Below are 10906 nucleotides of genomic sequence, written 5' to 3'. Positions count from 1 at the left end.
TATAAAATTATTATTATCATTACTATCTTTATCATTAATAATATTATTATAAACTTTATTATCAATTCATTTTTATAAGAACCGAGCCCTTGATTTAAAACTCGTCTTGTTTCTATTTAATATTGTTATAGTTATTTAAAAGCCCAAATAAAATAATATTATTTTATTTTAAATTACCAATTAAGTACAAAACCCTAATCGTTAACAAATTAACCGGTAACCCGAATAACAACCGAACTTTCTTATTTAATGCTTCAAATGTAGTTTCAACTAAAGTTCAAGTTCATTAATATATTTTATTTATTCGTTTTCAATTAACTTTCAAGTCGGATTCGTTCGTTTCGTTCACAAGCTTTTTATATGTCGATCATTTATTATTTCCCGATTCGTCAATCGAGGTGAGTACTCTCATAACCCTTTTTCCATCTTTAGTTTTGGGGTGACATTTCATACTTATCAAACTAAATGCTTTATTTACTTGAATCTTAAACCCACAAACTTGATTGTATACCTTACTTGAATAATTGCTCGATTTGGTGTTCTATGCTTATTTGTCTATGTGTTTATTGCTTTTGGATGGTGGAACTATAAATCCTAGACCATTTGGCACCCCCTCATGGCAAGGTGTCGTTAACGTAATGCAATTAACGATAACTATAAAATCCTAGACTACTTGGAAACCCCTTGTAGCTAGGTGGCGCTAACGTAAAACTATTAGCGATTGTCAATTTATCCAAGTTGTTGCTTTTATTTATTGTTTTGTATACAAGTTTCGTGGCTTTTTATTGTTATATACTTATATTCTTAAACTTATGAATTGCTCACCAACCTTTGTGTTGACAAACCTTATTTTATGAAATGTTACAGGTTTGACTTTTGTTGACTCGAGGACTTGATGAAAACGTTACCAAGACCTTTAGGATATTAGTAAAACGAACAATATAAATGTTACTTGTATTCAATTTGTTTGTGTGAACGAGATGTGTTGATTATTGGTTTATGAAATAAATGAGTTGATTAAATATTGTCACTTTAAATAGTGTCTTGTGTATTTGTCCAATCACGTTGCACCCCGACATATTCCGCCGCCTTTAATCGGGATGTGACAATGCCTAATAAGTGTTTCAATCCGTGTGAAGTCCTGTCACATAATCATTTCTATAGAAAAGGAATCCGTCAAAATAAAAGAATAAATAGTATAGAAATGAATTAAATACAACTTAAGAAAACGAATGTGTGTTTATCAATTTAAATTATTTAATATATTAAAATTAAATAAGTGACAACAATAATGATGATATTTTCTGACATTTAGTGTATAAAGTAATTTCTTTATTCACATTCTAACTTTTAATACTCATTTTTTAATATTAGTCTTCATCTTCTTTTATACACATGCACTCACCTCCGGCAACTTCCATGCACACCGGAAAATTTCCTCCGAGTTCAAATTCAATCATTTCTTTTCATCTTACACTCTCACTAGTTTCACAGGGGTCGAAGTCAAAATTTTACAGGGGTCGATCGGAATTTTAAGACATAGATAATACTAAAAAAAATATTTCACAGGTGACGGCCGAACCCCGTGCAAAGGTCCGCCCCTGCAGATAAATGAAAATTAGCACAAATAATCAGATACATTGCATAACTTGATCTAACAACAACACTTGTAGTAACCAAATGATTAGTTACTAGTGGGTGATCAATAAGAACCGAGTGATTAGTAGAAACTGCGTGGTCAACTAAAATTGAGCAACTAGTAAGGACTGTGCATTTAGTAGGAACTGGTGTTCGTACTATCAGTAGAAACCAAGTCAAATTCTATCATTAGTAGTAACAAAGATTATATTGAGAGAAGCCAATAGAAACTACGGGATACAAGTACTAATTAACCGTCGATTTTCTTGAAGTGTCAAACTAACACAAGGTATGATGAACCATTGTGTCATTTCGACCAAACATATACAATTTTTGGTCTACTTCTGGCATAGCATATATCGCGACATAAACATGCATAGTAGTTCTTGATTTATCTAATAATCCAACTAAAATTTCGAGTGACGGATTGACAGGTCAAAATATATTAAGTTGAAAATCATAAATGATTCCGTTCGTGTTAGATAACAATTTAATACCACAACTAAGATAAAGGTTAGTTTCATTCGCGAATGAGAACGAAGTGGCAATGTATTACCTCATTGGTTATCTAGCGATGAATATTTAAAATTGATTCTTGCATTTTCTTGGAAATCACGTACGTATTAATTGATAGAAATCTTGTATAATAAAATTAGAAAGAAGAACAGAATTAAATACGAAACAGTTTTGGTGTGTCTAAACTGAAGGGATGGTCCTGGTTATAGTGCAAATTACACAACCGAAAATAATAATCATTTTGACGCGTGGGCACGCACGAGTTCGATGAATTTCTAGTCCAGAAACCCAAATTCGCACCCCCGCGCGCATAAAACTTGTGGTAAAACATGTTATAAAGATTCAAATGGGTGGTAAAAGCTCTACCTTATATACCACTCTTTATTTTGTTCTCAATCCGATGTGAGACAATTTTCACCACTTCATTCTTAAGACTTCATTCACACTTTAAAAACTTCCGACATTAATAGTCTATAAACGGATATATAGTTTTCTTGGTATGCATTTACTTGAACTGAAGATATAATAGATCACCTTATTTAACTTGATGATAAGACTAGGACACCCACAAGTTTTTGATAAAGCAACATCTCCAAATGTTTAAAGAAAAAAATATATTTATTTATTTATTAAATTGATAATTAATTGGAATGTTATAAACATAAATGTGTTTGTTGTGGAAAGGCGTCTAAGGCTTTTTTATGCCATGCATGTAGGACTAGAGGTGCATAAATCGGGTTTTTTCTACTATCCGGTTTCGGGTATGGAATCGGTTTCGGGTATGATCGGGTATTGGAAAATCGGGTATTGAGATAAATCGGGTAGAGTTCGGGTAGGGTATTGAGGAGAAAAAATCAACCCTATGTACCCGGGTAGAGTATGATCGGGTTCGGGTATTGAAACCGGGTACGATCGGATATTAATACCCGGTTTTGAATTTGTACTTTTTTATACATTTTTTAATTTGTTTAAAATTAAAAATTTGCTTTGTAATGTATAAAAATGATTAAACTATATAACAAAAACCATAAATCCACTTAATTACAAATTATTTACTTAATAATATGCATTTTACAAAAACTTATACATAAAATTTGTGAAGTAAACATAAAAATATACTATAAAAACTCATGTATTAATTCGGGTATTAGAAAATTGGTATCGGGTATCGGGTATAGGGTATGACCGGGTCCGGGTATTTACGGGTATAAATCGGGTACGGTTTCAGGTACAGGTATCGACCTCAAAATGCATACCCTATCCATACCCTACGGGTAGGGTCGGTTCCTTTTTCGGGTATAGAATACCCGGGTATAAAAAAAAGCAGTTCCGGGTATTTTTTTCGGGTCCGGTTCCAGGTACGGGTTTTTGTGCACCTCTATGTCAGACTGTTCAAGCCTGAAACATCACCTCGCTCCAGCCTCAAGTAACGGTGGCTTTAAAGGGTATGTTATGGAGATTGGAGGGTCTTTTAGGTTATGTGTTATGGTTTAATTAGTAATTGCTAGTTAAACTGTCACGTCAGTGCCATGTAGGTAGTGGACTTTAACTAGCAACCGTTTACAACCGCGTTATGGTTTAACAATATACTCTCTCCGTCCCTCTACAAGTGTCATGATTTGAAAAACACAAAATTTAAGAAAGCTTGAATGATTGTAATTTTCGCTTAACAAATGACAATAATGCCCTTGACATTATAAAAACACAAAATTTTAAGAAAGTTTGAATGATTGCATTTGTGTAAGGGCAAACTTGTAAATTAGCTCATAATTTTTTAAAGTGGACATTTGTAATTGGACAAAATAAAAAGAAAGTGTGAACACTTTCAAAGGTACGGATCGAGGGAGTGTTAAAATAACAATAGAAAAAATATAAAAAGATGATTGGTCGAAATGGGGGGACCACAGCTCAAAACTTCCTCTCAAACGTTAAGGCGGTGGAGCCTGAGCCTTGAGTGTCATCTTTACGTCACTTGACGTGGTGTAGTTTTTGTTAACATGCCTATGTGGCAAGTTTGAAGCCCAGTCTTAACATAATAATAATGAGAGAGAGAGAGAGAGAAGACATGGACGTTTTATCAATCAAAACACGCTAGTTAATATGTGAGCTATTTAAAGCCTTAATGTCTATATGATAATGATGTAAACCACAATACATAGTTTTAACACTATTTTATAACTTCCAAATAATTACTAATTTCTTATTACCAAACATAGGTTTTATGTACAAACATAATCAATGAAATGTATATATTCATCTAATTATTAATTAGAATTGGAAAATTGGTTTTAAATCATCCTAACTATTTTCTATTGTCAAATCACAATCTCAACTTCACATTTAGCTGGTGATAGTCCCAACTAAATGTGTATTTATTTTCAACGGTCTGTGACTAACGGATGATTAATTTCGTTAGTATATTGCTTACGTGGCACGCACAACTGTCAAAAACAGCTTGGGTGGCACGATTACATGGCATAGACTCTTTATAAACATAGTGTTTTATCGTAACACAAAATCTGTGAGAGAGAGAACATGAACAATTGGAATTAGGTCCTTGTTCGTAATCGTGTGAGTGAAAGAAGAGATGGAGTTCAAATTTTTGTTTGTGCAATACTTAAAAAGATGTTTATAAAGAGTCCATGTCATGTAATCGTGCCACATAAGATGTTTTTTAACAACTCGGAGTGTCACGTAAGCAACAAACTGATGGAGTTAACCATCTGTTAGCCGCAAACCATTGATAATAAATACGTTTTAGTTGGGACCATCACCAGCCAAGTATGAAGTTTGGAAATGTTATTTGTCAATAATGCATTTTTAGAATTATTTAAAACCAAGTTTCCATTAAAATTTTAAGAGAAGAATCCTTATCACAAAATAGGTTTATATGGCATTAATCAATAAATTTGACATCCCTAGACGAAAGATATATAAAACTTTTCTGGATGCCTAGGAAAACAACTTAATCCTAAAAACATAAATGAAGTAAAGATAACATGAGTACAAAATTAAGCAAGTTAAACAAACATATATAATCAACGATCGATTGTACGAGGAAAAGAGAAAGCTTTACATGAAATGAATCCACAAAATCATAATAATCTGTCAACAACAAATCTATGCAAGGTTTTGGTCATTTCAGCCTTCATTCTATACATTTCTATAATGTATCATAACTATCAATCTTCCATCCACATATGACATATTACCAGTCAAGAAACCATTGGAAAAGCTTGCTTCTTCACCTTCACCATCAACACCTACAAATATTGGTCAACTAGTATTCACTGTCGCCGGATCCGTAAAGATATGGCGTAACCGTAGGTTGTATTTACGAGAATGGTGGCGGCCAAACATCACGCATGGATACATCTTTTTTGATAAAAACCTCACGGCAGATATCCTCCCATGGCCATCTGATTATCTCCCTCAATATCGTGTGTCTGAGGACACCACAAAACTTGAGGTGTACTCCAGACATGCGAAGCCTTACATCATCAGGATCGTGAGAACGATCCTGGAAACGTTCAGGGAAGGATATAAGGATGTTAGATGGTATATTATGGGAGATGATGATGCCTTTTTTTTCTTGGATAATTTAGTGGAGCTTCTAGGGAAGTATGATCACACCAAATATGTGTATATTGGTGGTGTATCCGAATGTGTTAAGTCGGGTTTTGGCGCCTCGTTTGAGATGGCTTTTGGTGGTGCCGGGTTTGCGATGAGTTACCCGTTGGTTGAGGCTTTGATTGTGAATCTTGATCGATGCATAGAGACATACCCGAATTATTTGTTTGGTGATCTGATTTTGAGTGCTTGTATTGCTGACCTTGGTGTTCCTCTTACATTGGAAAAGGGGTTTCATCAGGTAACTAAATATTAAGTTTCACATATTAAGTTATTTGAGTTGTAATATGTTATGGTAATGATTTTACAGATTGATCTAATGAATGACATTTCCGGGTTCTTATCCGCTCACCCACAAGCACCAATGTTCTCCCTCCACCACCTCGACGTCACCTCTCCAATTTTCCCCACCATGGACCGTCATAAATCAATTAGACATCTCATGACCATGGCTAAAGTAGACCAGTCACGCCTTCTCCAACAAACTGTTTGCTACCACAAGCTTAAAGGTTGGGCATTTTCTATAGCTTGGGGCTACTCGGCTTACGTTTATGAGCAGTTTATCCCTCGAAGCATTCTTAGAAGACCGTTTGAGACGTTCAGTCCATGGAGATTATTGGAGAACCATCACATTATATGTTCAACACACGACCAGTCATCAATAACTCGTGTGAAACTCCCCATGTTTTCTTCTTTCATTCCATAACCAGACTCGCTAATAGTAATAGTTCGACTTATGAAATTGTGGTGACCTACGTGTGTTACAAGGCCCGCCAACTGGAACCTTGTTCAAATAATTCAGCGGATTATATTTCAAAGATTCGAGTTTACTCTCCTGCTACAAAACTAAACTTTGTAAGCCCATGGATATCCTTATAAAAATATATTGTGCACATCATTGTTAGTTATAAATGATCGTATATATGATGAAACTAACAGTAGTTTTTTTGATGGTTTAGATTGGAAATAGAGGGGAATGCTGTGACGTATTGAAGGTTGAAGGCGAGAACACGGCAGAAGTGAGGATAAGGGCTTGCAAGAAGAACGAGATGATCCTCGTTTAGACGATATACATGTATACTTGGTTGATTGATATTTTGGTTACACAATCAACTTTTGTATAAATGTATAATTAGTATTTCAGCTTTTAAACATTCACATATTTAAATTGTAGTACATATTTCACCAAAAAGAAAACTTAAATCTATCTTTTCTTCCTCTTTTGCAATAACTGGTTTGTTCTCCAAAACCTTTAATTGCCATGTTTTGCACAAGCCAGCTATTGCTATGGGTGAAAGAGCATTCATACTAGTTTACTGCAAAAACATCCCGCCCAGATCTCGCACCCAAATCATACGATTTAAACCTGAATTAACTCATTAATCATCTCAAGAAAACGACTCAAGACCAAAAAATAATATCATTTCCAAAATAAAAACGTTAACAAATCACCTCAAGTTAAAACTAGTCTTATACACAACATTTTTTTCTCCTACAATTTTTCGAAGTTGCTTCTAAAACTGAGACGTGTACCCTGAGTCTTAAGAAAGCTAAATTTTGATTAAAAAAACTAAACCAGATGGATGAAAATTGGCATAAATAATCAAAATATATAAATCAAAATATATAGTATAATTTGATCTAACTTGAATTAGCATTGGCAGTCGGTTTCTTTCTCTTCTTGTGCTTTAGCTTCACTTCATCTTTTAGTGTTTCCGATTGTTCTTCTGGTGATCCAATGTTTGTAGCTTCGTGTGTTGAAGCAGATGAAATGATATCACAAGATTGTTGAGTAGATTTGGTCTCGGGATTCACTTGTCTGGATTCTTCTTTACTCGCTGCAGATGAAGGATTATGACGTTTGATTTTCTTTAACGATCTTTGTGTGTTATACGACTCAACCTGAAAACACACATTTGCAGATACAATAAATTTGAAAAATAATGACTCCCACATGCCATATCTATATTAAAATTAACAAACTCACCGCAATTTTTATTTTGCTTGTTATATCACCGGCCTTCACAGAAGCAATACGCAAACACTGCATAACAACACTCTGCAAGACTCCATCTCCCCCGGCTTTCTGAATAGCACAAACATCATCGTTTGTGTTGAGTGTAGCGGTCAATGATCCTCCCATCACCGCCTCTTCATGGTATGTGGGGTCAATCACCTAACATCACGAATTAAATTAAAACGTTTCCGCAATGTTTGTGAGTCAACCAAATGATCAGAATATCTGATCATAAGATTCAATTTACATACCACAATGTTTTCTTCACCAATAAACCCAAAAGTTACTGCAACTGGAAAATGATGAATTATTAATGGAAGCGGCTCCATCACCTGTGCAACAACACATAACACTATAGTTAAAATAATGACAGCTAAGCATAAGAAGATGGGTGTGTTTGATAAAAATGTCAAAATGGGCTCAGATGAAATGGTCAGGCAAAACTTTTTTCCTTTCTTTAATATTTAATAAATAACTGTGTTACCAAGATTGCATTTCAATAATAATCTGGAACTTTAAGTAAAAAGGATTTAAGAAGTTTGGTGCATTAAAATAGACTTTGGACGTTTGGGCCACTTTCAACCTGTTGAGACCAATTTGATCAGTGTCCCTTTTAGTTAAATTTTTTAACTGATCGTTCAATAAAAACACAACCCAATTTAACCTCTTCAATTGTAAATGGGTCAAAATTGCCAGCTCTACAATCAAGACTCAAGTGATTTTTGTTGCATATATAAACAGAAAAGGTAATACACTAATATGTCGAACCAAGTGCTATCGCAAGAGCTTTCTAACAGTGCATATAGACCTCTGTAAACGAACAGAACGACCACAAACAGGACTTGTTCATGTTCTTTCGTTTAACTTAACTAAACAAACAATCAAACACGAACAATTAAACGAACAGAAGTTTCTTGTCCATGTCTGCTCGTTAAGAAAATGAATGTGTCCATGTTCATGCTTGCTTATGTCCATTCGTTAACGGTATAAACATATTATAAAAATCCGCTAAGCGAACTCAATGCGCATAGGCCTCTCATGGGGCCTAAGCGCAAACGGTTCACAAATGTAAATGACTGAACAAGAATAACTGAGTGGAAAACAATTAAAAGTAAATGCGAATACCAATCTGTGTTAGCCTAAAAATAGTTAAACTAGACTAAATTGTATGGGTAATATTATAATTTCTTAAAGCTAAACTAAAAGTTAACAATCTAAAAAATTAAATAAGCATATAACATACATAGAGGGTAAACAAATTTAAATGAACGTTCACAAACATAAATGAATATATAAGCATCTGTTCATGTTCATGCGTTTAATTAAATAAAAAAGTAATGTTGTTCGTGTTCCTTTGTTTATAAAATAAACAAGTATAAACGAACTTTCAGTCAAACGGTTTACAAACAGTTCATTGAAATCGAGAAAGACAAGTTTGTTAATGAATATGCAAGATGAAACTCACATCAGGCGGGTGTACTATCAACTCCTGACCATCTTCTCCACCAAATGTACATTCAGGCCTCCTGAACGTTGAGAGTGCAGCCAATGCAGCAATATTGGCAGCATCAACAAGATTCCTGTTTATCAACAAGTTTAATAAAAACAATAAAATGTAACAGCAAGAAGTTACATGCACTTGAATTTGCAATAATGTATTTTTTTCCCTAACTTACCCTCCATTATCTATAATATGAAGGTCAATCCGAATAGACCATACGAACTTCCCTGCAACGACACAAAGTGACTCTGTATCAACAGCCCTGCTTTCCCTGCAAAATCAATCTCATTTATAGTTAAAAGAACGCCATATTAATTAAAATATTTAATAAACCAATACCTTAAACCACGATCTACAATTCGACCGAGTTCAATAGCCGAGTCACCAGGACGACCCGGTTCAAATGAAGGATCAGCCATAGGCGAGAACTCGGTAAAAATCGCAAAAGTGCCTTCATTTGGTCTATCTATATAAGGCTGAACTAGTTGACCCGTGACAAAAGCAATCACTTGAGTCTGACCAAGTTGCACCTCTGCTGAACCATCCTCACTACAATTATAAACGCGTGTCAGTAATCTATACTCATCTTCCAGGTTTTACACAAATAATATCATACCTGCCAAATCTGATAGTTAGGTTTCTGTAGTCAAAAGGTCTTCTACCATCAACCCTAATGTCGGAAACTAGCGCGCTTTCGATGAATTGCTTTTCGTTTACTGTCATTGTAAAGGTATTAGCTAGCCTCTGCTCCATTTTATGTTCTGCAGTTCACTAACTAAAATTAGGGCACCAAAAAAGCACAAAATGTCATACTGTAAAATACTCAATAAATTCGCAGTGATATTCTATGTTTAATTCTACTAAATATAAAACCAGCAATTGATTAATCGTACATAATATCACGTTTTCACCGATTAAAGTACATAGAAAGTTGATAACAGGCATTATGCAACAGTTTACAAGGATAATACAAAGGCAATTGAAGATAATAAATGAAAGTTGAAGTGGCTTGCCTGTGGACGGAATAGCAGTGACGGTGGCGCCGGGGAGGTTAGGGACGAGGGGTTTACAGAAGGGTTTTTGGCACAGGACAGACAGCAATAATGTAAGTAAAGATGATATTATTATTATAAAAATAGCCCCGTGACTATACAAAAGTGACACTAGTGTGGTAAAATTACTAGCGCATTGTTCTTGAGTTTTTTAATAAATAAAAGGAAAGGTAAGGAGAGAGAAGAGAATGAGAAAAAAAAAATTTTAATTAGGTGTGTTATTGAGTTGGAAAGGAAATTGGAGGAAAGGATAACTTATTGGGAAAAAACTTATCCTTAGTAATCATCCCGTTTTTTAAAGGATAACTTATTGAAAAAATACATCAGTTTAATCCCTCCTAACCTCATACTTCTTTTCTTTCCATCTTAAAAAAAAACTTAAGAATACTCATTTTTTAACTATCCTTAGTTTTTCTTTCATTTCTCTCCTTTAAAAAAGCTCAATAACATGGCGTACATGTTTGGTAATTATGATATTTAATAATTTAAATTTGAATTTAATTAGATTTAGGGGTGTTTGTTTTTTCTCAAAAGAGCTTCCTGACCTCTTTT

The 10906-nt window shown here is 34.3% G+C and overlaps 2 protein-coding genes across 2 annotated transcripts; one reads left to right on the top strand and one right to left on the bottom strand.

Moving 5' to 3' along the window:
- Positions 1-5719: 5719 nt before the first annotated feature.
- Positions 5720-6848, top strand: LOC143550604 (uncharacterized). The gene is made up of 4 exons (XM_077041223.1): positions 5720-6025; positions 6095-6381; positions 6495-6639; positions 6744-6848. Exons 1-4 carry the CDS (start codon positions 5720-5722, stop codon positions 6846-6848), a joined length of 843 nt encoding a protein of 280 aa, XP_076897338.1.
- Positions 6849-7405: 557 nt separating this feature from the next.
- LOC143550595 (exosome complex component RRP45A-like) lies at positions 7406-10097 on the bottom strand. Its single transcript, XM_077041215.1, has 7 exons — positions 9919-10097; positions 9642-9851; positions 9478-9573; positions 9267-9381; positions 8053-8133; positions 7772-7960; positions 7406-7686 (listed from the first exon to the last, which is right to left on the bottom strand). Exons 1-7 carry the CDS (start codon positions 10053-10055, stop codon positions 7426-7428), a joined length of 1089 nt encoding a protein of 362 aa, XP_076897330.1. The 5' UTR covers positions 10056-10097; the 3' UTR covers positions 7406-7425.
- Between the last annotated feature and the right edge of the window lie 809 nt (positions 10098-10906).

Source organism: Bidens hawaiensis, unplaced genomic scaffold (genome assembly GCF_021521415.1).
Source record: "Bidens hawaiensis isolate Kalapana, Puna unplaced genomic scaffold, B.hawaiensis_p1.1 tig00016116_1, whole genome shotgun sequence".
In the NCBI taxonomy this organism is placed as follows: domain Eukaryota; kingdom Viridiplantae; phylum Streptophyta; class Magnoliopsida; order Asterales; family Asteraceae; genus Bidens; species Bidens hawaiensis.
This window is presented reverse-complemented; position numbering and strand designations above follow the sequence as displayed.